The 25,364-nt window shown below is 37.6% G+C and overlaps 1 protein-coding gene across 3 annotated transcripts in view; it reads left to right on the forward strand.

Moving 5' to 3' along the window:
• Nucleotides 1-14,142, forward strand: part of TAPT1 (transmembrane anterior posterior transformation 1) — a 32,498-nt gene extending 18,356 nt beyond the window's left edge. For all 3 annotated transcript variants that reach the window (XM_031553185.1, XM_031553186.1, XM_019614946.1), the window contains 9 exons: nucleotides 267-364; nucleotides 518-587; nucleotides 1,731-1,811; nucleotides 2,304-2,413; nucleotides 3,916-3,975; nucleotides 5,024-5,092; nucleotides 6,737-6,813; nucleotides 9,624-9,784; nucleotides 12,316-14,142. In XM_031553185.1, coding sequence (XP_031409045.1) covers nucleotides 267-364; nucleotides 518-587; nucleotides 1,731-1,811; nucleotides 2,304-2,413; nucleotides 3,916-3,975; nucleotides 5,024-5,092; nucleotides 6,737-6,813; nucleotides 9,624-9,784; nucleotides 12,316-12,545 — 956 coding nt within the window. In that variant the 3' untranslated portion in view covers nucleotides 12,546-14,142. The remainder of the gene's footprint in view (nucleotides 1-266; nucleotides 365-517; nucleotides 588-1,730; nucleotides 1,812-2,303; nucleotides 2,414-3,915; nucleotides 3,976-5,023; nucleotides 5,093-6,736; nucleotides 6,814-9,623; nucleotides 9,785-12,315) is intronic.
• The last annotated feature ends 11,222 nt before the right edge of the window (nucleotides 14,143-25,364 follow it).

Below are 25,364 nucleotides of genomic sequence, written 5' to 3' on the forward strand. Positions count from 1 at the left end.
CAGGTAATGTTGCTATTTCTCCTGTCTGATTGAAGTATTTCAGGGGGAAAAAAAAAATACAAATTGTTACATGCTGTAAAGCAGTCTGGATATATTACATAGATTTAAGATGCTGTCCTGCTGCAAAAAGGCAGAGGTTGACAGAGGTGAAAACTTTTTTGTGTTTATCTTCGTAGCAAAATAGGAAAACCAATTTTGATACTGTTCAGTGCTGTTGTGCAGAAGAATTATTTCCAAATCTGTTTCCTTAACCCTGCTATCTACAGTCCTGCATGCTATTCTTATAATGGTTCAAGCAACAACCCTTAACGTGGCCTTTAACTCTCACAATAAATCACTACTTACCATCATGATGTCCAATAACGTGAGTATATAACTTTGTTCTATGGCTATCTTAAATCTTTTCAGCAGCCTTCATTCTAGTGTACCATATTGTCTATTTTCATGTTGATTGTCTGATTTGTTTACACCAGTTTGTCATAAATAAAAACTAAATAACTGCTTTTAAAAATTGCAGTTCGTTGAAATAAAAGGAAGTGTTTTCAAGAAGTTTGAGAAGAACAATCTTTTTCAAATGTCAAATAGTGGTATGTATGGCTGTGCTAATCGGGGAAAATGTGAAATAAGAGGCTGATTATTATTTAATATTAATGTTAGAACTGCTTTATTTCAATAAATGTGAGCTCTCTGACTTGAATTCTAGATCTTCCATTTTACTTTTGGCTCAGTGGGATAAAAATGGAATTTCACTTTTAAGAACACAGTAACGTTCTTGAGGGAAAAATATTTCCTCAAGTGGCTGGCTTTTGCTTGAGATACTGAACCAGGCTTAGTACACAGCCAATAGCTTGTTGCATACAAATTTAAAATCTAAGTTATGCTATTGAGATATCCAAACTTCTAAACCCCCGAGGTCTTCTGCATTTTCAAGAAGTTAACTTGTAGTATGCTGTGCTGACAGCGGTCCCAGAATGTACACTGTTTGACAGTCATGGGGATGCTTCAGAAATACCTTTTTTAAAATAAATAATAATGTAAAGATGACATGAAATTGTTGGCTTAAGAATGAAAGTCTTATTAAAATTACATGTGCAAGAAGAAAAAAGTGAAGCAAGCTGTATGGATCATTTTTAGAATTAGGCTACTAAACGAGAAGAACTCCCTGCCTAGTCTGGGAAGTCACATCATAAGACTCTTTCTCAGGTCTCCCTGCTTTTCTGATAGCATTCTTACAATTCTAATAACTGAGTTGATAGCATCCAGCCCTGCCAAGGTGGCAGTAAAAAAAAAAGACTCGGAAGAAATCTCCTAAATAAGGCTCTGTAGTTGGCTTGAAAGCCTTTTTTCTAATCGTGGATCCAGTTATAGCATGGGTGAGTGTTTTGTCTCTGTTTCTGCACTAGGAGGTGCTAATTCTTTTTGGATTAGACCAGGAAGGCACGGAAGTTAACAAGAAAGATAACTGTATTTTAACTTACTAATAAAGGTGGTAGCAAGTTGCAAAATTTTATGTTGAGAAATCTGAGTTGATGCAGTATATTGGGGGGGTTGATGCAGAAATTTTGTCTGTGGTGAAGTTTCCAGCATCCCCCTCTCAAATTTGATCAAATAGTTTGTGGGAAAGATTGTCTAATCTAAAATGTGGTAAATAAAACCACAGAATGAATGCGTATCCATGTATGTAGATAAATGTTTGTTTGGAGTTGACATTCTTTTTTTTTTTAAACTAGATATAAAAGAGAGGTTCACCAATTATGTGCTGCTACTAATTGTATGTCTAAGAAATATGGAACAGTTCTCGTGGAATCCAGGTAAGTAAATTAGTGGAAAATAAAATGGAAAACAATAAATTCCTACACTGTTGATAATATAATGAAATTCATAATTAAATATTAAATACTTAATTAACATTGACTAGAATGTAGGTTTTAATAAAATTATTACATTTTTTATGCTGTTGAGCCTGGATATATGTGGTGTATTTTGCTTGAGTGTTATTTATGTACATTACAAGGTTCAAACTGCAAGTGCTATCCAGTATGCGTAAAGGCAGACTAGTCAAGATAAAGCTTTATAATGTCAGGGCTCCTGGTTGTGGCATTAATTGTATAGCACTGATAAGTTTCTAGAAGAGCAATGAAATTCAAGGGAATTGGCACACTACAGGCTAAGTGGTGATGTAAATTACTGACGCTGCTTTGGGCACTTGAGGATTTCTGGCAGTTGATCAAAAGTCTTGTGATTGTCATTTTGTATACTGGAGTCAAATTAAATGGTCTGACTTATTTCTTCTCAATCTTCAGATCATCTTTGGGTGTTATTCCCAGATGTCTGCATGGTGGTTGCTTCAGAAATTGCGGTGGATATTGTGAAACATGCCTTTATTACAAAATTCAATGACATCACAGCAGATGTAGGTATTGTGTTTGGAATGTTGAGCGCTATTTTAAGTTTAGTTTGCTGTTTTTTTATATTAAAATCGATTCCAGTACAGAAAATGTAACAATTGTTATTTCCATACATAGGTATAATTTGGGAAAGCTTGGTAACATTTTGATCTTTAAAAGTTCTTCAGAAGTTCATTGTGTGCAAGAAACACGTCTGCTTCTAAAGTAGCAGTTCCAGATCCATGAACTTTCTGAAAGTATTGTGTAGCAGTTCACATAATAACCACAGTTCACGTAACTGGCAGGTAACTTTGTGAAGTGGTCACTAGTTGAGTTAGAAAAAAAAAAAACAAAACAGATTTTGTAAGACTGCTGAATTTCTGTTCTTGCATGCATGCTAAAGGTGGGATCTGAAATCAGAAGCATTTTCCACTGTTCCTGCAGCACAAAAATGAAACAGATTATCTATTAGTTTTCCAGCCCTATAATTTCGTAGAACATATATTATGTAGTTCTTCCTTTGAGATAGTAGATGAGATTAGTTTTTGTGTAGTGTGGCATGATGGTTCAGGTCATTTGTCCTGAGCATTGTGTGAATTCAAATGTGCTTGATAAATTAGTGAAAAGATGTTAGCATTTCTTCACTGTTAAAACCACTTTTCAGGAAATGAGGTCAAAACTTGAAGTGCTATCATTTTCAGCATCCCTATAATAGCTACATTGTATGTTATGGAAACAAGTTTAATAGATGTACTTGATAAGCTCCCTTATACCAGAGGCATTTATGGATGTCCTGCTTTCATGTAGAAAGTTTAGAGAAGAGAAATAATGAAGTTATGGCAGCCACAAATCTAGTATGCTTCAGTGTGCTGACACAGCTTGGGATGTGGAGGACAGTAGGTAACACTTCTGCAAGGTTTATTTAATGAACCTGGCAGTTCTTCTGTATGAAGATATAATGGCTTGTGTTTGCTAGGTCAGACTTTGTTAGAAGTTTTGAGCACCCGCTGTGCATGTTGCACTACAAGTTATCCTTAAAATCAGTGCTTTTCTGTCTTAATGCATAGGATTGTTTTAAAAAGAGAAAGTTTCCTTCATCATTTTGATATATATTTCTTATTTTCATGGGATCACTTGCTTAGTATATAAGTAAGCTTGCTCACTTGTTTAATTTGATCTCACTGCTATCCTTCATGTACTTGAAAACAATCAAGGAGAAAAGTAAATGTGATTCCTCATACTTTGTGGTGCTGATTGTCTTCAAATTCAGTAAATGCTTTATAAAGTCTCACTCAATTCCTAAAGCATTGCAGTCTTATTTGTTATATATATGTGTAAGTTACTTTACTATAGAAATGCAGGCTTATCTGTTGAAGGGCGCAGCTAAATCTCAGGATTAGTGGGTTTGACTCCTTTGGTCTGTACGTAAATGTTTATAATTTTACAGAAATTTTATTAATAATTCTGTTGCTTCTGTAGAGTATGCTCATGCATTAATCACGCATCTGATGTGCTGGATTTTTTCCAGGTCTACAGTGAGTACAGAGCCAGTCTTGCATTTGACCTTGTTAGCAGTCGACAGAAAAATGTAAGCCTGAAAATGAAGGCATTTTTTTTCTTTTATTAACGATTTTAATTGATATAATGAGATATTGGAATGAATACTTAGGTATACCTAATCAGCTTATGCAGGTAGCTAGTATGTGGATATTTGTACCATGTATGTTAGTACTGTTGCATGGGTTTTTACAAAACATTGTTTCTGTTTTTCATGAGAACTGTTTCTGATGTGCTGTTTACAGCACACCTTTCTTGAATGAGTTTCAATCTATTCATGAGTGCTCTGGATGGATGCTCTATTTGTTAACTTGATTGTTTGTGCTAATTCAGGTTGTTTTACTGGATAGGTTCAATTGCTGTTGTTAGGAATGTATTAGGTATAGCTAATACAGAAGTTAGATACCATGCAAGCAATTAATTGCCAATAACTTATTAATAGAAAAAGTGTTTTTTAGTTCTGAATACTTTATTCCTTCTCTGGATGATCTTCTATGCAAAATGAGTGCCTTTGTGATACAATCCGACTTCAGCATGGCTTTCAATCCTGCATTAAGGATTTCATGCAGAGTAGTTGTGCTTTGAGAGTGCGAATGTAACCATTTTTAAAGAGTTCTAAGGCAGTTACCCCAAGTTAATATAGGTATTTTAGAATGCTTTAAAACTAATGGTGTGATAGCGGCTTTTTATCCCTCATACGGGTTTTTCTTTGTAATAGTTGAGGATCAAAGTCAAATTAGTATAAAGAGGTCTCTAAGCTTGAAACAGTGTACAGGTGAGATATTGCAGTGTGTTAGGTTCACTGTCCTAACTGTTTAGAGATTTGTATTATCAATAGCAAGTGGAATATTTAGATGGCTGAAGCTGATCTTACTGGTCACGATAGTATTACTTTTTTGGTCTGTGAGCACAGATATCTGCGTTTGCATTTCAAAATGTAAATCTGTACACTTTATACCACTATTGTGTTTGTCAGTATAGATTGATTCTGATGTAGAGGATGTACAAGCTAAAACGAGACCAGTCCTTTGCATGCATAGTTTCTTATTCTTCCTTTTTTCTTTTTTTTCTTTTTCCAGGCTTATACAGATTATAGTGACTCTGTTTCTAGAAGAATGGGTTTTATTCCTCTTCCACTGGCTGTTTTAGTAAGTCGTACCTTTCCTATCCGTTTTCTGTAAGATCTTTATTGAGAATATGCTTGTGAGATGGCTAGCTCATTTTGATGTTTTCAGAACAATTTCCTTCAATAACTGAAGTGATGCTACAAGATTTACTTAGTATTCAGTATAAGTTGTACTGCATACTAGTTAGAGCTTCACGAACGTGACAGTGAGTATCAGCCTTTCATAAAAAGTTGTATACATATTAAATTTGTAGAACTCATCAGCACTTGGATTGCTGCAGCGGAATTAAAGTACATCTGTGGTTATTAAACATTATTCCTTTTGGCAAGTATCCTGTTCATTCATTCAGAAAAGTCAAAGCAGCTTGTTGCCAGAAGGTTAGCAGTAATGCGCTGGGCTTTTTAGGTTCTTACAGGAGTCCTTGTTGTTGTTGTCCCTGTAATGCTATGTTCAGTAGCTGTTTTCTTGGGGGCACTTTACTTCTGAGCTGTTCTTGAGTATGTGGCGCTGAAGGAGCTGACCTCATCACATATAAAATGAAACCATTTGTTATTGCAATTGCATCCATGTGCTGTCTGTGCTGAATTAACTATTACACAGTGTTTTCTGTAAATAGCTGCTGTAACTTTACCCTATGCACGTGTAGACAAGCTGCAGTTATGGTAGTGGGAGCACGTACTTACTTTGCAAGCAAATATGTTAATTCATGATTTCCCTTGAAGACTGTCTGTGTGAATGAATTTTAAATGTTATGTTTTCTGTAGAGATGGGGGAGGGGAAATACTATTTACAAGCTTTGCCTGTTTCTTAGCCAGGATTTAAAAAAAAACAAAAAAAACTATAATCATAAAAGTTAATAAAGCGCATCCAGAGAGAATTGAAATGCCTTTTTCAAGTTAATTCAATGTTATCCTTGGTAGTAACAGATTTTAATACAAACGGAAGCATTTTGCTGAGTTGGAGCTCTAACTGTGAAATATTGACATTAAAAACAGAATTCAGGATCTTCTGTAATTTTAACTTGGGATTCATGTCCCTAGTCCACAAAACAAGTTTGTTTTCATAATGTTCATATATTGTGAAACACTGTAATTCTTTTACCACATCAGCACTTCTTGATTATTAAGTCACTTTCTGGTTCTTGATTTTTAGGGATGCTTTTTCATTTATCTTACTGGAAATCATTGCTAGTGCTAATAAGCACTAGTCATAGAATGGTTTGGGTTGGAAGGGACCCTTACTTGTTTCAACTCTCCTGTTGTAGGCAGGGACACCTCCCACTAGACCAGGTTGCTCACAGCCCCATCCAGCCTGGCCTTGAATGCTTCCAAGGAGAGGGCATCCACAACCTCTCTGGGCAACCTATTCCAGTGTCTCACCACCCTCACAGTAAAGAATTTTTTCCTAATATGTAGTCTTAAGTCTATCCTCTTCCCTTTGTAGGGAACTCTGCTAAAGCAGAGTTGTATCTAGATGCTGGTACAGTATTTATTTAAACCAAATTATTGAGTAGTCAGCACTGTCAAGGGGAATGTTAGAATAAATTACTATTAAAACATTTTTTTCCTATTTTTGTCTTGTGTTTACCCAATATGCAGTTTGTTAGAATATTCTGTTAATTGTATGCTGCATGCTGTAACTGTTTAACTTTTATCCTTAAAACAGCTCATGAGAGTCGTAACAAGCTCAATAAAAGTACAAGGAGTCTTAGCCTATGTCTGTGTTGTGCTCTTCTACTGTGGGTAAGTAAAAGCACACAATCAGAAAGTACTTAGCATTATGTAATCAGATGTGGTAAAAAAAAAAAAAAAAACACTTCTGTTGATACATCTGGCCATACATATAAACTCCATTTATGTTGAATAAAGGAATGTGTAAAATGCTTCTGCTAACAAGCTAAGCTTGGAAAAAGATTAGTCCCTAAGTAAGTGTATTTGAGGATTTTAGCCTTCAATAAGCAATTAAATAGTGAAAATAATGAATGGAAAGATAGCCAAAGGAATTTTATGCAGTGGGGTGGCATTTGTTTCTTGTCATAAACGGAGAAGTTGAATTTGAAGGGATGAAACTTCTTGTAAGAAGAATTGGAGATGCAGTATGCCCAGCACTTTAAGCACTCAAAGCAGAGCCTGAATTCTGTTTTTGGTTGTTAAATGTGTGGTTTCTTGTTATGTAGCTGCTATACATATAAGTGCAAGTGCAAGATTTGAGGCATATCTTTCTAGGAGGGTTGGGGCCAGTAAGAAATCTTGGCTAAGGAATATTCTGTCCTGTCACAATTAGAATTTTTATATAAAATCACTGACCTGCATTTATCCCTTCAGTGTCTTGTCAGTTTACACTTGTGTTATCCTTAAATGCTCACTGCTCTGCATGCAATTCTGAGATGCATTTAGTTATACTTTAAATCCAGTCTAGTCTGCTTGTCTTAAGGTACATGCTGTACAGACTGTGGTGGTGGCCAGTTTCTAGGAAAGCTGAACTGTGTGAGCATTTGTTGTCTCCCAGTACTGACTGATTTGGAACAGTCAGCTCCTCCTAAAATTGACCAAAAAGTAATTCAAATTCCTGCAGTGCAGAGAAGTTCTGGATATGCTGTGAATTATCATGTGTGTTATGACAGGATGACTGTTCGTATTTGCCTATAGCATTGTGGGAATAGCAGTGTGTTCCAGTGTTCCACCTGGTTGTGTTTGTTACAAAAGGAAGAAAGACTGTTAGATCTAGGGCAGAAGTTCTTCAGGGATACTTTGGAAGAGCAGATTTCTGTTTTACAGCTCCTTATGAAAAATATAGGATGACTTCACTTTTTTTTTTTAAGTAGATAAACTCTTAGATCTACTGTAACCTCGATAGCCAATAGAAATGGAACTCAGTCTGATGTGTCCAGGGCACATCAGTGTAGTGACCTTTCTTTTTAATGTAGGATAGCTAGGAAGTTATCAAGCATCATACTTGAAGTTTTTCCCCAGAATACATTATATTCCCCCTAAAGCACTAGCCCCTGATCATCACATTCATGCTGTGATGTACTAAGCTCAGCACCTTCATACTGCAGAATGTTGTTTTTGTTTTTGTTTTTTTCTACCGTTCCACTGCTCCTGTCCTGGAATTTTGTCTGTCTTTGTAGCTAGGAAGATGGAGGAAAGAAAAAAGTACAGTGATTAACATACAGGATAAAACACTGTTCTTTGAAGGCATAGTTGCTAGTCTGTGGGAAGCTGTAGTATGCAGTCAAGGACAAGTACATTTGGTTGAACAAGGGAGAATTGTAGAATGGGGAAAGAGGCAACAATGAGGGCTTTCTTTAGAGATTTGGACCGTTACCATTTTGTTGGGCTGTGTTCAAGCCTATAATTAGAAAGTTAAACTTCTACTCCACAAGAATAAGTAAATTTGAGGTTTTATTTTTTCCTTATTGAAAAGTGAGAACGCATTCTAGTTTCCATCATTACTTCAAAACATGGTATAAACACCTACTGTCTCTGGACAAAAGCATACATTAGATTTAAAAAAACAAATGTAGGATTAAACTTTTGTTAAGTTTTAAACGCAATAGGATAGATTAAAAAAATAGGAGAACTTCTCAACTCTATTTCTACAAAATCTGTCCTGATAACCAAATAAATTATAGAGTCATATTATTCAGCTTGTATAAGATAATTGTGGTTGCTTGGATACTAAAATTTTTCTTCTCAATACTGAAATGGTCTACATTCTTCTTCCATTTCTCTAAATTTCTTCTAAAAAGAAATGCATTACATAAAATTTCCTTAACGTGATGTACTTCGTTTTCTGTATTTGACAAACTGTGATTACATTAACGCAGTCAGAGATGATGATGATGCTGCTTAAGTGTGCTTGGCTACTTAATGATTAAGCAGTCAAACCACTCTATGGATTTTCATCTGTGAACGTTCACTTATTCTCACATCCTCCTTTTAGTCTGTTAGCAGTGCTCATAATAAACAGATTCTCAGATTTGTACTGAAATCCATGCTACAAATTATTGATAGTAGAAAAGGAATCTGCCATCAACTGCTCTGTACTGCCATGAATGTGATGCTGCCCCTTGGTTTTGCTGAAATTTATGAGCTGTCTTTTGTCATACCAAAAAGGACTTTGAATGATTAAATCTGTAATTTAGGGATGCTGGATATTTGTCATCTTGTTTCCAAGTCCGCTTCCAGTCATTGTCTGAGTACACTTAAGGTTACAGACTTGGCAGTAACGCAATTATCTTGGACTTCCTCTGCTGAGAGCCCTTGTTAATTCTTTGTTAAAATATTTGATGCACTAAATGGCTTAGCCTTTCCTGTCATTCTATAAAACTTGATGTTTTCTTCTAGATGTCTTCTGAGGGAGAGAAGTTATTTTTATGCGCTGAACCTGAAACAAAATATTAAGAAAAGCAAATTAACTTTTGATCTTACTATTTAAGGATTTAATTTCTCAGCTAATTGTTCCAAGATAACACTAATGATATGCAGTTATTTTAATATAATAATACTTGACAATGCATGTATTTATTTAAATCCTTTTATTTATCCAGGTTAATATCCCTAAAAGTCCTTAACAGCATTGTATTGCTGGGGAAATCATGTCAGTATGTAAAGGAAGCAAAAATGGAGGAGAAATTATTCAATCCTGTCCCGAGTGCCTCTGCAGGGAAGCCAGCTGGCAAACCACAAAGCATGTTTAAATCTACCCATGGTAAGCTTGAATGTCTCATTCTGTTTTCAGCTGTAATGAAAATAATTTTCAAACTAAATCCAATATTGAAGTAGATGTGTGCTGCTGTTTGCCACACACTCTGTTACCGGACCAATTAATTGTACAGTATCACAGGTGTAAGCACGTCTGCAAGTAGAATGTATTACCTTTAGTTCATGCATCATCCTTTGCTTGTAAATACTCTCCGTTCTAATTAAAAAAAAAAAAAACTACCCTAATCCTACCCTGATACAATGGAGGTGATAAAAAATGACAGTGCTACACAAGTAAATATTTACATTCAATCTCTGGTAGTGCTGAAGCTTAAAGAAACATTCCATTCATTATGGAAATTAATGTAAAGCGTGATGCAGCATAGACATAACTATTTACAATTCTAATGAACACATGAATGAAAAACTTTATGAAATCTAAACAGGAATTTCAGCTTGTCTTTACATACCTTTGTTTTAAGCATGTGCAGCGTTGCTTCCACATATAGGTCCTCAGCATTAGTGGTTGATAAGTAATTGGTGTGAGGCATTACATTATATTCCTGTGATAAGTTATAGAAGAAAACAGAAATTCTCATTGTTTCAGTCAGCAGAATTGGATTGTATATCTTCTTCTGTGTAGAGTTTGGTGAGAGCCCTAGAGATCTTAACAGTCAGGTGTTTATTGTGTTCACTCTTTTGCTTGCCAAAGACTTGAACAGCTTGAAATGTAAGTCATCAGAGTATCTTGCCAGCAGTAGCAGAGTTAATAATCTGTCAGTGCTTCGGTTACGATTCCCTTTATCTCAGCTGTGTCAAGTGACATCAGGCTGAAACATGGTGTATCATTTCCAAATAGCTTAAAATCATAGAGCTGCTTTAGTTTCAGTGTAAAAGAATGTGATAGGAATTGGTCTGAATGCCTTTTGCCTTTCTTTGGAGAACTGTATCATACTGATGCTGATGTTTTAATTAAACATTCTAAGACTGCACTTGGATATGAGGTTTAATAAGCTGTGCTTAGAGTGACCCTTAAACTTGCAGTAAATCAATCTTGAAGAGTATTTTTAACTGAAACTGCAGGAATTTTACCAGGTCAGTCAGCAGAGATGCTTGTTTCCTCAAATTTATAATTAAAAGTAGCAACTAAAAAACTTCAGTTCGTTTTATTTGGATTTCCTTAACTTCCATAAGTGATGGGGAGGCTCAATTTTCAGACATTTTTCAGTGTTTCATACCCTCTTGCATCTCTATATGTATTAGAAACCTCAATTACGTTCAAGAATGATTTCACCTTCCTCAGCTTGTGTGTCTGTATCGTTACTGCTGAACTCTGCAATATTGATTAATCCTTGTGCCTTGCTTACCAAGTTTTTTCCATATATTCTCTCTACTCATTTCTTACTAGAATAAGTGTAAGATAATGAATAAATTAACTGAATCTAATTTCTATCAGCCTATAATGTAAGTCAGCTTTTCTCCAGAAGCTTCTTGAGTAGAAAAATACCTTTATAACAAAGATCTACCATTGGAACCACTTCTCCCCTTTTTTGAGGCAAGCTTAGTAACTTCGACTAGCATAATACTGTGAGGGGTAATCTTTTACCTTCAAGCAGTAGATAGGATATACTGTGTAGAGCTATATAGAATAAAGTTTTTGTAGTAATTATTTTGAGTGAATAATTTGCACAGAGCTGCCATTCTGTCAAATAATTTTTCATTGGACCATTTTGCAGCACTCCCAACATTTGTCAGATTTCTTTAGATTCCTTTAGATACTCAGTTATGAGGGGCGAGTGAATAAGGAAGTTTGATTTCATTGTTACTTGTGTATGCATTTTACTATTTTTTTTATGTTTAACAAAAGGTGGAAATAGTACACAGCTATTACTCATTAAGTATCTTAAGTTGTTAGGACCAGTGATCAATTCCACTGAAATAAGAGGCAGGAATAAAAATAGCTCTAGTAGTACTGCTTTAAGATCCTTTGCTATTGAAGTCTGTAGCTCTGCATGAGTCACTTAATAATCATCCCAAGAGAAACCAGGTTTACTGTACATATGTAGAGGATTAGGCACATCTAATTCATTCCACAGAGATTCCTTTTATTTATCTCAGTAGAGAGTAGTTGTATGACTCATACAGTGACTGTCAGAAATCTTCTTGTTGAAGCAAACAAAAATAGACTGCACGAGGATGCAGAGTCAGACTTCTGGCTACTTACTGCAACATACAAAAGAGTTCAATAAAACATCTGCTTATGTTCTTGCTCCTTATCTAAACTTCTTTAGAATTCAGTTTTTATCCTTTACCATATTAGAAAAAAACCATTTTTGTTCATCGCTCTACTTATGTTAAAACTAAGAAGAGATGGTGGCTTAGTAGTTACCTGACTTCCACAAAACATTTGTCGTATCTGCTTCTTTGTTAGATTGTGCTTTTTCAGGACTGCTTTGGATGAACTTCAGTGTTAAAGGTGTGTCAGTATATCTGTGCTAAATTCATGATTATCTTTGTAATTGTCTTTTCTTCCAACAGGGTTTTCCACAGATGAAAATGGATCTACGTCAGTTACCAGTCAGCCTGTGCATCAGAAGGACAGTCTGCCATCTTTACTTGTAACAAGCAGTTCTGATCAATTCCTGACAACTCCTGATGGAGAAGAAAAAGATATAAGCCAAGACAGTTCAGAATTAAAACATAGGTCTTCAAAGAAAGACTTGTTGGAGATAGACAGGTTTACTATTTGTGGAAACAGAATTGACTAAGTTTTTTTTAATCAATGTGCTGAGGATACTGAGCTGTTGGACAGAAGATGCTACCAGAATGGACAGTTGCCCAAAAAGGCACATAAATATTTATTTAAAAACTTAAATTATTAATGGAAAAAAAAAAAAATACTAATTTCTTTCTACAGGTATCCTGGCTTGGCGTTAGGTCAGGTTAACTTGCCTCTTGGAAAATGTGGTGGATCATGAGTCTCTAGCCTGGTGGCAGAGCTGCAGTATCACTTTTCTGGAAAATAGACTGGGGAAAAAAGCATAATCCTGTTCTGCATTATGAAACCATGCTTCCAGAACATACTACTTTTTGTGAAGGTTCTTCCAGTGTAAAGATACTCCTGGAAGTGTATGACAGCATGACAGGAAGCTTGCCTTTCCAGTTATCTTGTTTTATTAAACATCTGCAAAGAGAATTCAGTATTTGTGCTTATTTCAACATTCAGCATTGGCACATAAAACATTAAGTCAGGATAGCTATTATCAACAGAAAAATCTTTTCAAGGTATATCTGAATTAATCAGAATAAAAATTTGCTGTTAAATAAAAGATTTACTGCATATTATTTTATCTAAGTACCAAGCACCCAGGAAAGATCTCAGATACAAAATATAATGAAGGTCCTGCTTAACTGGGCAAATATGAAGTATAATCATTTGTTGTGTTCAGCTGTGTGTCCTGCAAGACAAATTATTTATAAAAGTATTTTTAAAAGCTCAGGATTTTTTTCTTGCTGTAGGAAAAAAAAAATAAAGGGGAGTACATGTATATGTTGAGGAATGACTGTTATTTGGGATTGTATGAATGGCACTGATGCAACAGAAAAGTATATTACACTGTCTTTTTTTTTTATTTTGTTTAACTACTAAAGATGGCATCTTTAAAGATGGCCTGAGAATATGCTTGTAAAAGCACATACTGACAATCAAATCAGAATTACCCATTTAAAGGATTGGTTTTAGGCAAACTCACATAGATTAACTTTATAAAGTGCATTTAAGTTTTACAGTGCATCCTACTTTTTGGTGTAAGGAGCAGTTGTGGGAGAGTTGATGGAAGACAATTTGGAAACCTGAAACCAAGAATGAAATGCATTTCCTATCAAAATTTAGGCCTCAGAAGATACCCTGTGGTTAATGGTAAATTCTTCACGTTGTTATTAAAACACAGCATTAACTTCAAATGCCTTCCAGGTATTTAAGTAAGCACCAGTTTGCTTTCCAAGGAAAAGTATCATACAAATACTTCAGTGCTGAACAAATTATGACAACATTTACCTTTCACTGTTTCACAGTTTGTCGTGGAAAAGCTGGAGTTTATTTGATTGATGAATATAAAATGTGAGTATAATGTATGTGCTATTCCCTGTAACTTGCAGGACTACTGTTGTTTAGCAAAATGGAGATAACAGTGCAGAATTGTGAGGTATCTGAGCAGACCTGGTAATGAGGTAGCTTGGCCATACAGGTTAGTGTGGTCTGCTCTGCTGGAAACTTCTTGCTGTGGTCTGTCAACCTCTCCGCTCCTATCGAGAGTGGATGATGCGGTGGCCAAAGTCTGGTGGCTGTTCAGGGAAGGAAAAAAAGAAATTGTTATGGAAAAACATGTGAAATCCATACTTTTTGATGTATTTTATACTAATTGGAGATGTTCACATATTGAAATTCAGATTATCTGTCAATTTGGTGTATCTTATTTCTGAATTATTTAGCAATTGCTAAAGGAAGCTTGGAATTGTTTTCATTTTTTTTCTGTTGAATGACATTCTGTATCAATTTTATAAGTGCATCTTGTGTGAAACTCAATAAATTCAATTTTGTAATATTTGTTTAAAAAAGAAAAAGTACAGTGTCAATATTTCTTTGTTGGTGTTCATAATTGGTAAATTTGCAGAGTTTACCGTACAGAGAAAGGATAACAGTTAACAGCTGTAAGGCCAGGAGATGGCCCAGATCCGTGTATTGGGAGCTTTTGTTGCTTTGTTTTTACAATTCAATTGTAATGCCTGGGCTTTTGAATATGGGAATTATATCTGCCTTTGGTGTGTGTACACGATGCTGATGTTGTTCGCTTAGGAATCAAAATAATTCAGAGGCAATACCTGAGGTGTTGGAGTGAAGGGTATTGCTAATGCGGCACTTTGTGTTCCACTCTCCAGAAGTGGTGGGGGCCCAACTGGGTGTGAATCTTCATAGTTTTCACTTGCTCCAAACTCTCTGATTGTTCTTGTGTTCCTGGGATTAACCCCAGGAATATCCAGCACGAGGTATTTAATGGCAGGTTGCAGCTTCATCCCTGACCCTGACTGGTCCTCTCAGGGCTGCCAGTGGTTTGCTGAGGGGTGAGGGAGGCAAAATGTGAAGACTAAATTTCTGGTTGATAATACAGTTCTTCATTTCTGTAACTTTTCTTGAAAAGCTCTATTTTCATAGTGGAATAAGAGCACCAGAGGATGAGCAGTGGACAAATGGAGATCTTCAATTCATAAATCCCTCCACGATTAAAATCTAGACAGTTCTGATGCAAGCAGTGATATTTCAGGTGAAGTCACAGTTGCCAAATTAATTCCAAATAAGTACACTGAATGCAGCATATATTCATAACAAGGATTATTAATTATGCGAGTATTAAGTAACAACTGTGTTTTCTATAGGATTATTTAATTTATCTTCTGAAGCCATTCAGATGTTCATCAGCCAAGCAGAACTTCCTCTCAAGCAGAGAAGCTTTACAGTCACAAGTACACTGTTTTCACAAGTGTTTGCATCTTAACTGCAAGAGCCTGAAACTTTTGCACTTTGTCTCGTTTGTTTTGTTTGGTGGTTTTTTTGTGGTGCACAATTTTCTATATTCTAAATATTTATTTAGACAGTTTTTGTACATCATACAAAGCCATTGCTGACTTTGATTGTGGCTGCTATTGCAGCTCAGCTGAGATCTCGGTACAATTCTGAAGCTAGTTGATATAGTAAGCAAGAATTGCTGCAACTCAAGTGTAGTATAAATGCAGTCAAACTGTGAAGTTGTGTGAATCTTAGCAATGTTTTGTCTTACAGACCAGACTATTGTAAGTAAACTAGGAATTGTACCAACTGTGGAAGTCTTGGGTAATCATGGCTTTGGGAACGCTCTTCATAATTACGAAACAGTTTTTGCATAAAACCTGAGATGAATTGCTTTTTCTTAGGAATTTGGGCTGTGTTAATTTTGCTGCCTCTAAGGAGGTTCTGGTTACTAGGCAGCTAACGAGGGAGGCGGAAAACAAGCACTGAAAGCAGCGCTTTCTCCTTTATCACAAGGAAATTTTCCTCTATATAGTGGCACGAGATGCTTAGATTATGTATGAGATGGTTAGATTATGATCTCAAAAACACCTCCTGTATCATTTGTGTCTTTTTCTCTCAATGAGAATAATATCTTTTACCTGTTAAGCTTGAGCCTAGTTAGACTTCTGAGGAAGTTCAGTGTCTGTTGCAGTGTGATTTAAAATAAACACTAACAGTTTTAAGATGGATCATGGATTCGTAATACCAAAGTATGTTCTTTGGTGAGCACTCAGCTCTAATAAGCACAAAGATATCAACCTGTTACAGCTTCTTAAAATATTTCTCTTTTGGCTAAAGCGTTATCTATGGATACACTTACAATGAAGTGAATTTGTATTTTACAGTCTGTCTGCATGTAAAATGCTCTTCCTACCTTTGTTCCACAACCACCACTATGCAGACTGTCAGTTCTCCCATTCACCACTTTGTGGTACAGTGGTGCTGTCAAGCAAAGCCAAGGCTGCACTCTTAGAATCATAGAATCCTTAGAGTCAGAAGGGACCTTCAAATGTCATCTAGTGCAACTCCCCTGCAATGAACAGGGACAGGTACAGCTAAATCAGGTTGCTCGGGGCTTGATCCAGCTTCGCCTTGAAAGACTCCAGGGATGGGGCATCAACACACCTCTGGGCAACCTGTTCCAGTGCCTCACCACCCTCACTTTAAAAGGCTTCTTCCTTTTGTCCAACCTAAATCTGCCCTCTTTAATCTTGAAGTTGTTTCCCCTTGTTAATTAGAGGCAGTTCTGTCTTCCAACATGACTGCAGATTGTTGTGCATACAGGGCTGGAAGAGGAGTTCATTTTGGGGGAGTGCCAAGATCTGGGTTGCAGCAGCACTATCTGGGGTTCTAATTTTTTAGAGTGCAATTCTACTGTAAGTTAGCTTACTAAATAAATCCTGTATTATTGAATAGACAAGTACTGAATTATAGCGCATTTATTACTTGCGTATTTTTTATCACAGATGTTCAATCTCAGATTAGTGATATGAGAGGAATGCTGCAAGAAAAGTGCATTTTAATAGAGCAACTCTTGGAGTTCGAGGAAGAAGCAGGTTTTATGTTGCAGTTGCTGATTCCTGTCCATGTTCAGTTTGTTAGACGAAGAAAGTAACGAAGTTAGTATGCTCATTGATTTTGAATATCTGAAAGTATCCATTTTAATGATGTCCAGTCCTGACATGCTTACATCCTCTACTGCATTTGAGAATAAATATTTGGATAGCTGAGGAGTCACTTGATGCTATTTGATGCTGACAGTATAAAATAAGTAGTATAGATTAAAAACAGGTAATATACAGGTCGAATTGTGTAGTCTTTTGGAAGTGATGCCTAACTTAATGAGAAATGTAAAATGTTGGACGCCAAATTCTTCAGCTCAGTATGCAAGATCAGAACAAGAAGGTGCCTTAATTGGTACTGGTGTAGTCCTCATGTCTGGACTGAGTGCCACCCCAGAATTTTCATGCAGAATTGATTTGAGCTTGACATTCTTGCTAAAGGCAGCATATAGCCATCAGCCAACTTCTTCCTATAACCAAGGCAGCAGGAGCTGTGCTAAACTATTCTCTTCTGGAAATAGTTCTTGAAGTATCCTCAAAGGATAGCTAACCTTGAAGCTATGAGACCTTGTTTTCAGGTCAGTTAACATTGCTCTTTGGACTCCTGCAAGGCAGATCTCTAATAAAAATGGAGCCTTACACTGAGGCTTGGCACTAGCTACTGCTTGGAGACAATCCCCTTTTGAGCTGTCCTGGGTCACTGAAGTTGCCTGTAAAGGTGAACAGGGAGAGCTACTTCAGCTGTGGCAGTGCTTTCTGGTGCTGTTCTGTACTTGAGTAATCGTATGCTGTATTGCCTCCATACAGGCATGAATATGTTCTGTAGCCGGTATTCATGCTACATCTGTTTCTTAAATGGAAGAAAGATCTGGAGTGTTTGTAGTCGGTGATTCTTTGCAGGGGTCAGAGGCATTTTGCAGAACTGATTTACCTGTTTATAGGTCTTATGTTCAAAAAGGCAAAGTGTGTGAGGTAAGTTTCAGCTTTTAGTCTGAAGTTTTGGTCATTTATTTGTGTTTAATCAGACAGATTTAGTTTATGAACGATTAAAATTCCTGTCTTCAATATTGTGGATTTTTGCCTGGAGTTGCCTGAGGGCAGTAGGTGTGCCAAACCCCTGGTATAATGTAAGAAAACTACAAACTCTAACAAATAAAAATAAGCCACATGGTCTCAGCTAACAGCTGCAAGGAGCAAAGTAACCTCTGGTTTATCACTGGAGTGAGCAGTCCATGAGTAGGAAGCCAGGCTAACGAGCTCCAGTATTAAGAGACACAGTTTTCAAAATTTGCAGGTCTCTTATGCTGTCCCTCTGAATTCTCCTTGCAGTTCAAACACCAAGGGAAGGAGTTAAGTCTTCAGTCTGCTCCCCTCTCTGTCACTTTGGATACATGAGTTTTTTATTGGTAATTCTGATGTTCTTCTGGTGTTCATTCCGGCTGTGTTCTGTAGCTTTAAAAAACAAAACAACAACAAACAAAAAAAAACTGAATTTGTCTTTGGAAGAAAATACATTCCCTGAAATTAAACTATAAAGAAACAGGCTCTTGGACTTTTTAAAGATTGGTTGTCTTGTTTTATAGGAATTGCCTTTTCTTCCTATAAGCACAATTACTGGTGCCGAGTTTGCCATAGATTTCCAAGGAGCCGTCAGTAGCCTGCAGTGAGTAGTGAGATAAGTATCACATTATCTGCATTACAAATTCACTTCTGGATAATACAGATACAAGGACACCTGGTAGTCTTCAAATACAGTCCTACAAAGACTATAAACCAGAACTCCCTAATTAATGGGGAGCTGCGGGTTAAAAGCCACTTGAAACCTTTAAATCTGTTTAATATCTCATGGAGCATTTGAAAGCCTCTCTGGTGTCTTGAAGAGAAATCACTCAGGATAATGTTTTTTCACAGAGAAATTGTCAGTGACTGATTTTCTCCTGCCCAACTTGAGGCAATGATGGGCAGACTGAGGCTTCTGAAGCTCATGTCATTTGCATGGCTGCTGATGCACTCTACAAGGAACACATTTATAATTTAAAAAACAATTTAGGCTGATAAGTAACTTTGACCATTGGAAAACAGGAATGTTTGAAAGTAGCTTCTGCAGTTGCGTGGGGTATGACTTGGAATAACATGCATTTCAGTGCATGTTCCAGAAATATGTTTGTGTATATTGATGACAAGGACAAAGTAGGGTCAGCCTGTTTGTTGTGTCTGCATGCTCACAAGCCATGCTACTTTTTCCACTTCTCTGAAAGAGAGAGACTGTCAGCCTAGCTCATTAAAATCAACCAAATGGTGCCTGAACAGAATTCAGATGTAATGTAGTTTGCTGAGTGCATTCATTCCCCAGGCTGAGCTTCAAAGCATGCCTTTGGGAAGGCATATGCCCAGGTGAAAGTCATCCTCCAAGCAGCATTTCTCTGATACCGGGTAAGAAGCTCTCACAGAACACAATTCAGTACAATACACAGGCAAGCACAAGCCCTCTTGTTTGCAGGTCAGTTTAATCCTCAGCTGGTGGAGCTCGGGGACTGGGAGGGCCTGGGGTTAGGCACTTAGCAAAACAGCATTTCCTCCCTTTTGTCACACTGCTCAGGAATTTGGCCAGGTGATGGTATTACTCACAGAGAGCTTTCTACTATCTGATTTAAATCTTCCTGAAATTGAAATCATAGAATTGTTTGAGTTGGAGGGGACCTTTAAATGCCATCTAGTCCAACTACCCTGCACTGAACAGGGAACCTACAGCTGGATCAGGTTGCTCAGAGCCCCATACATCCTGACCTTGAATATCATTAGGAATGGGGCAGCTACCACCTCTCTGGGCAAACTGTGCCAGCGCTTTGCTTACCCTAATCATATTTTTTTTTTTTCCTTATATTCAACCTAAATTTCATCTCCTTTGGTTTGAAATTATCTCCCCTTGTCCTATCACAACAGATCCTGCTCAAGAGTCTGTCCCCTTTTTTCTCACAGCCTGCCTTCAGAAACTGAAAGGCCACTATGAGGTTTTCCCAGAGCATTCTCTTTTCCAGGCTGAACAGCCCCAGCTCTCAGCCTGTCCTTGTAGGAGAGGTGCTCCATCCCTTGGAGCACTTTTGTAGCCCTCTGCTGGATGTGCACCAATAGCTCAATGTCTGTCCTGTACTGAGGACTCCACATCTGGACGCTGTACTCCAGGTGAGGCCTCACCAATGCAGAGTAGAGGGGAGGATCACCTTCCTCACCCTGCTGGCCACAATTCTTTTGATGCAGCCCAGGATACAGTCGGCTTTCTGGGCTGCACGTTGTTGGCTCATGTCTTATACCACCAGTTTCCCCATGTCCTTTTCTGTAGAGCTGTACTCTATCCTTTCATCCCCCAGCCTGTGCTGATAATGAAAAATGCCACAACCCAGACACAAGTTGTTGCACTTGGATTTGTCAAACCTCATGAGGTTTTCCTGAGCCCACTGCTCAACTTGTCTAGGTCTCTCTGGATGGCATCCTGTTCCTTGGGCGCACACTCCATAGCTTGGTGTCATATGCAAACTTGTTGAGGGTGCACTCAATCCCACTGCTGATGCAATTGATGAAGATATTACAAGAGCATTGGTCCCAATATAGACCAATTGTCCATGTACTTTTTATCCATCTTGGGCATGGAAAGCAAATGTAATCTCTCATTTCCTCTTACATCCTTGGCAGCTGAGACTGTTTCATGTTTCCCTTCAGGCTCCTTTGCTAAACAACCCAAGTGAGTTCAGCTTCTCTGTGGACTGCTCATCCCATTCTCATCCTGAGGCACAAATTGGGCACAGAATTCCAGCTGGTGTCTTCTCACAGAGCTGCTCCAAGCCAGAGGATTACATCAGGCAGCTTTTAGTTATCACGTCCTTGTATAGGATTTACTTCTTAAAAACAGCGTGCTGCTTTGGACCTCGCACAGTCTTGAAAGCACTGCTAGATCTATATTCTTTCTATGAAACTGCTTAGTTGTTCTCAAACCTAGACTTACGTTATTCTATAGCGATGCCAAAATCTAAAGCCCTGTATTAGAGCTGCTACAGTTTAATTTCTTTTCTACCATCTCTTTCTGTGGTTTTCTTTCTGTGGTTCAAAATGATTTGACAAATTTATGTTGGCTTTCACTCATCGTCACATTATTTTTCAAGCACTAAAAAGAACAAAACTTTAATCTGATTATTTGCCCTGGAAAAACGCTGTAAGACTACAGCTGGTTTGATCTTTTCATCCTGGGCAGGCAAAGAAGCTTTCCTCATAAGCAGGAGTCCAGCCTTTCCCTACAGCTTCCCAACACTCCCCCATAGCTGAGGGTGAGAAAGCTATCATGGAAGCACCATATGCATGTTTGTCTTGGGGATTCAGTTGGCTCTACCTGACCTCTGAGCAGAAGAATTAGGATTCGAAGTACAAAGCACCACCACTGAAATGGTCCTGTTTGACCCTTTCACAAGACAATCCTATTTAAACAGCTAGGGTCATGTGGTGAGAAATTCTTGGATAAGTCTTTGGGGCCATCTTTCAGAAGTTGTGACAAAAGGATGAACCATATCCTGGGCAGGAGCTGTCCTGTCGTGCCCAGCTGAAATTCACCAATTCCTACTGTTTTTCTCAGCACTACTACTGTGAAACTTGGTTTCAGGTGGGTCACCTGTCATTTCCAGCAACAAGGAGTCAATTCTTACTTGCTGGCACGATATTGGAGCATCAACTTAAACTATCTTTCATCTGCAGAGGAAGCAGTTGCAACACACTCATTTCCTTTCTTCTAACCCTGCGAGATAAGGAGCGCAATGAATCACTTTCTTCATAGCAGTGTTTTTAGTGGAAGGATGGTATCACTTGTTCTTGATCATCCTTATCTAAAGAAGCCTAATGTTCTCTCCTCTGGATTCTATAATTTCTCTGTGATTTGAAATGTCATATCCAAAGTGGAGGCAGTTCTCCTGTCAAGGCTTTGCTGCTAACAAAAACAAAGAATAATTACTTTCCTTCCATTAGATGCTCCTGCTGACATGCCTTATGGCTGACAAAGCAGATCTTTCATGAAGTTGCTTTGACCAGCATAAACTTTGGACACTTCCCATTGTATCAGCATGGCCAACTGCACTGAGCCTGAACAAGACTTCAGAAGGATTTAGGTGTGAATGGGTTTTATTTAGGTAACAAAATATTCAAAGGAAACTGATTTGTGACGTGTATGGAGATCACCACTTTCTTTATTAAGGTGTTAATAGTCATAAATACCACTTGCTGATTTTGCTTTAGGTATGACTCTGAGGCCTTGATTTTAGACAATTATAAGTCAGTTTTTTTCTATGACCCGAAGCAGTCAATTAAGCTTTGGCATCAGCTCCAATTACAGAATCACCATCTTGACATAAAATTCTAGATGTAGAGATGTGAAAGAGAGATGAAAGGTGCAAGCTTTTCTTGATTTCCTTTGCACTTCAGTAATATTTACATTTGCATTTCCAGTGAGGTGTTGAAGATTTTGATATCATATTTTCAATTGAGCACTGAAGTAAAATATTCCAGGAAAAAAAGTTCTGAGCCTTCCTCTCAGTAGAATACTGTCAATGTGAAGAATAAGAAAAATGTATTTCACCCTGACAGGTTTCATGGACAATATATGTATTGTATATCGTGCTAATTCAGTGTAAAGGCCATTCTTGTCATTAATGGAAAAAAAGTTTAACACCTGTGAAAAACAACCAAAGAAACCCCATCGTTTTTTAAGGCAAATGATAGCAGTTTCGAGAGCTCTACAATCTACAAGAATCTTTAAAGGGATGTGGGACAGCTCCTCAGTCCTAGCCGACTTTCCCTAATTAAAACAAATTCAATTAGTAATTCTTAGGTTTTAAGTTGAAAGCACCAATATAACTTGCCCTTCAATGCAGTAGGATTTAAAGATACCTTTAATCTGAAGTAATTAATTAGGAAATATACTGTAGTTCCCTCTAGGCAATTCCCTTAGCAAACAACTGGCTCTTCTTAAAAGCTTGAGTCTGCCTGAAAGTGATAAGCACATTAAAATGTATACCTCAAAATCTATAGTAGCTTTCTCTTGAGCCACAATCCTTTCTGCTTTTTGAAATGTGCAAGAAATCCCTGTGAAAATACAATACTATGCTTTCGCATTTCAGACAACAATCTCAAAAGTAATAAATCTCACAGCAGCGCTCTCTCCCACAGTGGGACATAGAAGACTGTTTCCACTTAAGAAATTCATGAAACAAAGGACAGAGAGTCTAGGTCCCTGATCCAAAATCTGTCTTATAGTAAGAAACAAAGCCAGGAAGACTCTAGAGCTGGAGCTTGCTAAAGAAAAGCAATCCCTGTCTCTTTTGGCTTGGCGTGAGGAAACAATTGGCTTTACTGACATTGATTTGGATTAATCAGTGATATGTGCAAGTGTGTTTCAAGCCCAGGTATTACTATTACCCACCCTGCAGTCTATTTCCAGTGTCCAAAATTTCCAAGAAAGTTCCTTCTCCTTCTGAAGCAACGTGATCAATATGTGTCATGGGACTTAAAAATGAACAACAGTCCAAAACAACTTTTGGATTCCATTCCCTTTTCTCAGTCCTCCTGGACACAATCTTTTCTCTTAATATACTTTTGGAAGTTACTTGAAAGCTAGAATCTTATTCTCTAAAATAAAATGTAGATTTTCATACAGTCAGAAGACTCCAGGAGTTTAAGTCTTAGGAAATAAAAGAAGTGCAAAAATTGCAAGGTTGGCATGACCATGGTGCAGAAATAAGGCTTGCCACCTTAACTATATGTTTTTTCCCAGGGTTAAATCTCCCTCTATTGCAGAGAACCCACAGAAGTAGTTTTGCACAGCATTACCGTATAATTATATGAGCTTATTAAGAGCAATCATACTGAGAACTGAACAACTCCGAATTCCTATCTCCATCATGTCCACGCTGGTTAGTGTTGCCTCAGCTACGCTTGGAGCTTTATTTTGAAGCAACAACTAGAACAGACCCTTTTATAAATAAAGCTGTTTCTTGCAGAACAATTTATTTTGACTGAAAAGTTGTCAGAAGTTGAGTTTCCAGCTATGTACAACCCTGTGCCTACAACTTACAACTAGTAATACTGAGAGGATGGTGGATATGGAACAGGGTCCCCATGACAGTGGTCACGGCACAGAGCTGATGGAGAGCTTTCAGTCAATGATCTCAGACAAACGGTTGGGTTTGGAGTGGTCCCATGTGGAGCCAGGACTGTGATCCTTATGAGTCTTTTCCAACTTGGGATATTCTATGATTCTATGAAAAAGTGGAGATAAACACAACTTGTGTTTGTGCTCAGAGTCATCAAGAACGTTTTTTCCTATATTACTATAGGATTGCTTTTTGTAGAGCACCTGCCATTGATCCTAACAATCTCTTTCTCTGTGATCTATCCATTTTTTGATGCTTATTTTCCACTCATGCAATTAGTGTGATTTGGTGTACACTTTTATGGCCACCATATGTTGGAAAGCTGAACTCTGCAGGGAGACCAGCCGGTGCTGCTCAAGCTGTTGTAGCATTTGAATGAAGCTGTTGGAGCTCTGCCAGGGGCAATGGCTTTGAACCCAGTCTTCTGAGTTTTTCTGTGCTTGTTTCCCAGATGCTGAAATATTCCATATAGGTCTAACGATCCGATTTTTGTCCAGTACAAAAATACAAAGCAGTTAAGTTACTAGAAATTTTCTTGAGGAGTATCCGAGGAATATTTCTGGCAGCTTACTCCGCTTACTCTGTGGATTCTGTTTTTAAAAGAGATTGAGTGCAGATGAATAAAGGGCAGTGTCACAGACCAGTAGTGGTGGGGGCACTGCTTCTTCCAGTGAGCTTTCCTTAGAGATATCATTATTTCTGTTTTAGCTATTAGCACAAGTATGCTTGGTGGGTTATTGTTATAATCAAGTGAATATATATGAAAAGATGTGGATAAATTATTAGAATCAGAATCATGGAATCATTAAGGTTGAAAAAGATCTCTAAGACCATCTAAACCAACCATTCTCCTACCACCAACGCTGCTCTCTAAACCACGTCCCTCAGTGCCACATCTCCATGTTTCTCTAATACCTCCAGAGGCAGTAACTCTACCATCTTCGTGAGCAGCCTGTGCCGGTGCCTTACTTTCTGAGAAGTAGTTTTTTCCTAATATCCCACCTATCATTCCATAAATCTGAGGCTCCGTGCCAATCACCTTTGTGGTAGGAGAACACAAGACCAGGCTGTCTCCAAAATGGATTCAATAAATAGAAGCTCTTCTTGACTAATAAATGGCATAAGGAAGGTGTTATTCACACTGTATAGATAATAGAGGGATTTTGAGTGATAAGGGCACGTATGATATGGACTATCATATTGAATGGAAGTGCAAATAAAACTCAAATCTTT

Source organism: Meleagris gallopavo, chromosome 4 (assembly GCF_000146605.3).
Source record: "Meleagris gallopavo isolate NT-WF06-2002-E0010 breed Aviagen turkey brand Nicholas breeding stock chromosome 4, Turkey_5.1, whole genome shotgun sequence".
In the NCBI taxonomy this organism is placed as follows: Eukaryota; Metazoa; Chordata; class Aves; order Galliformes; family Phasianidae; genus Meleagris; species Meleagris gallopavo.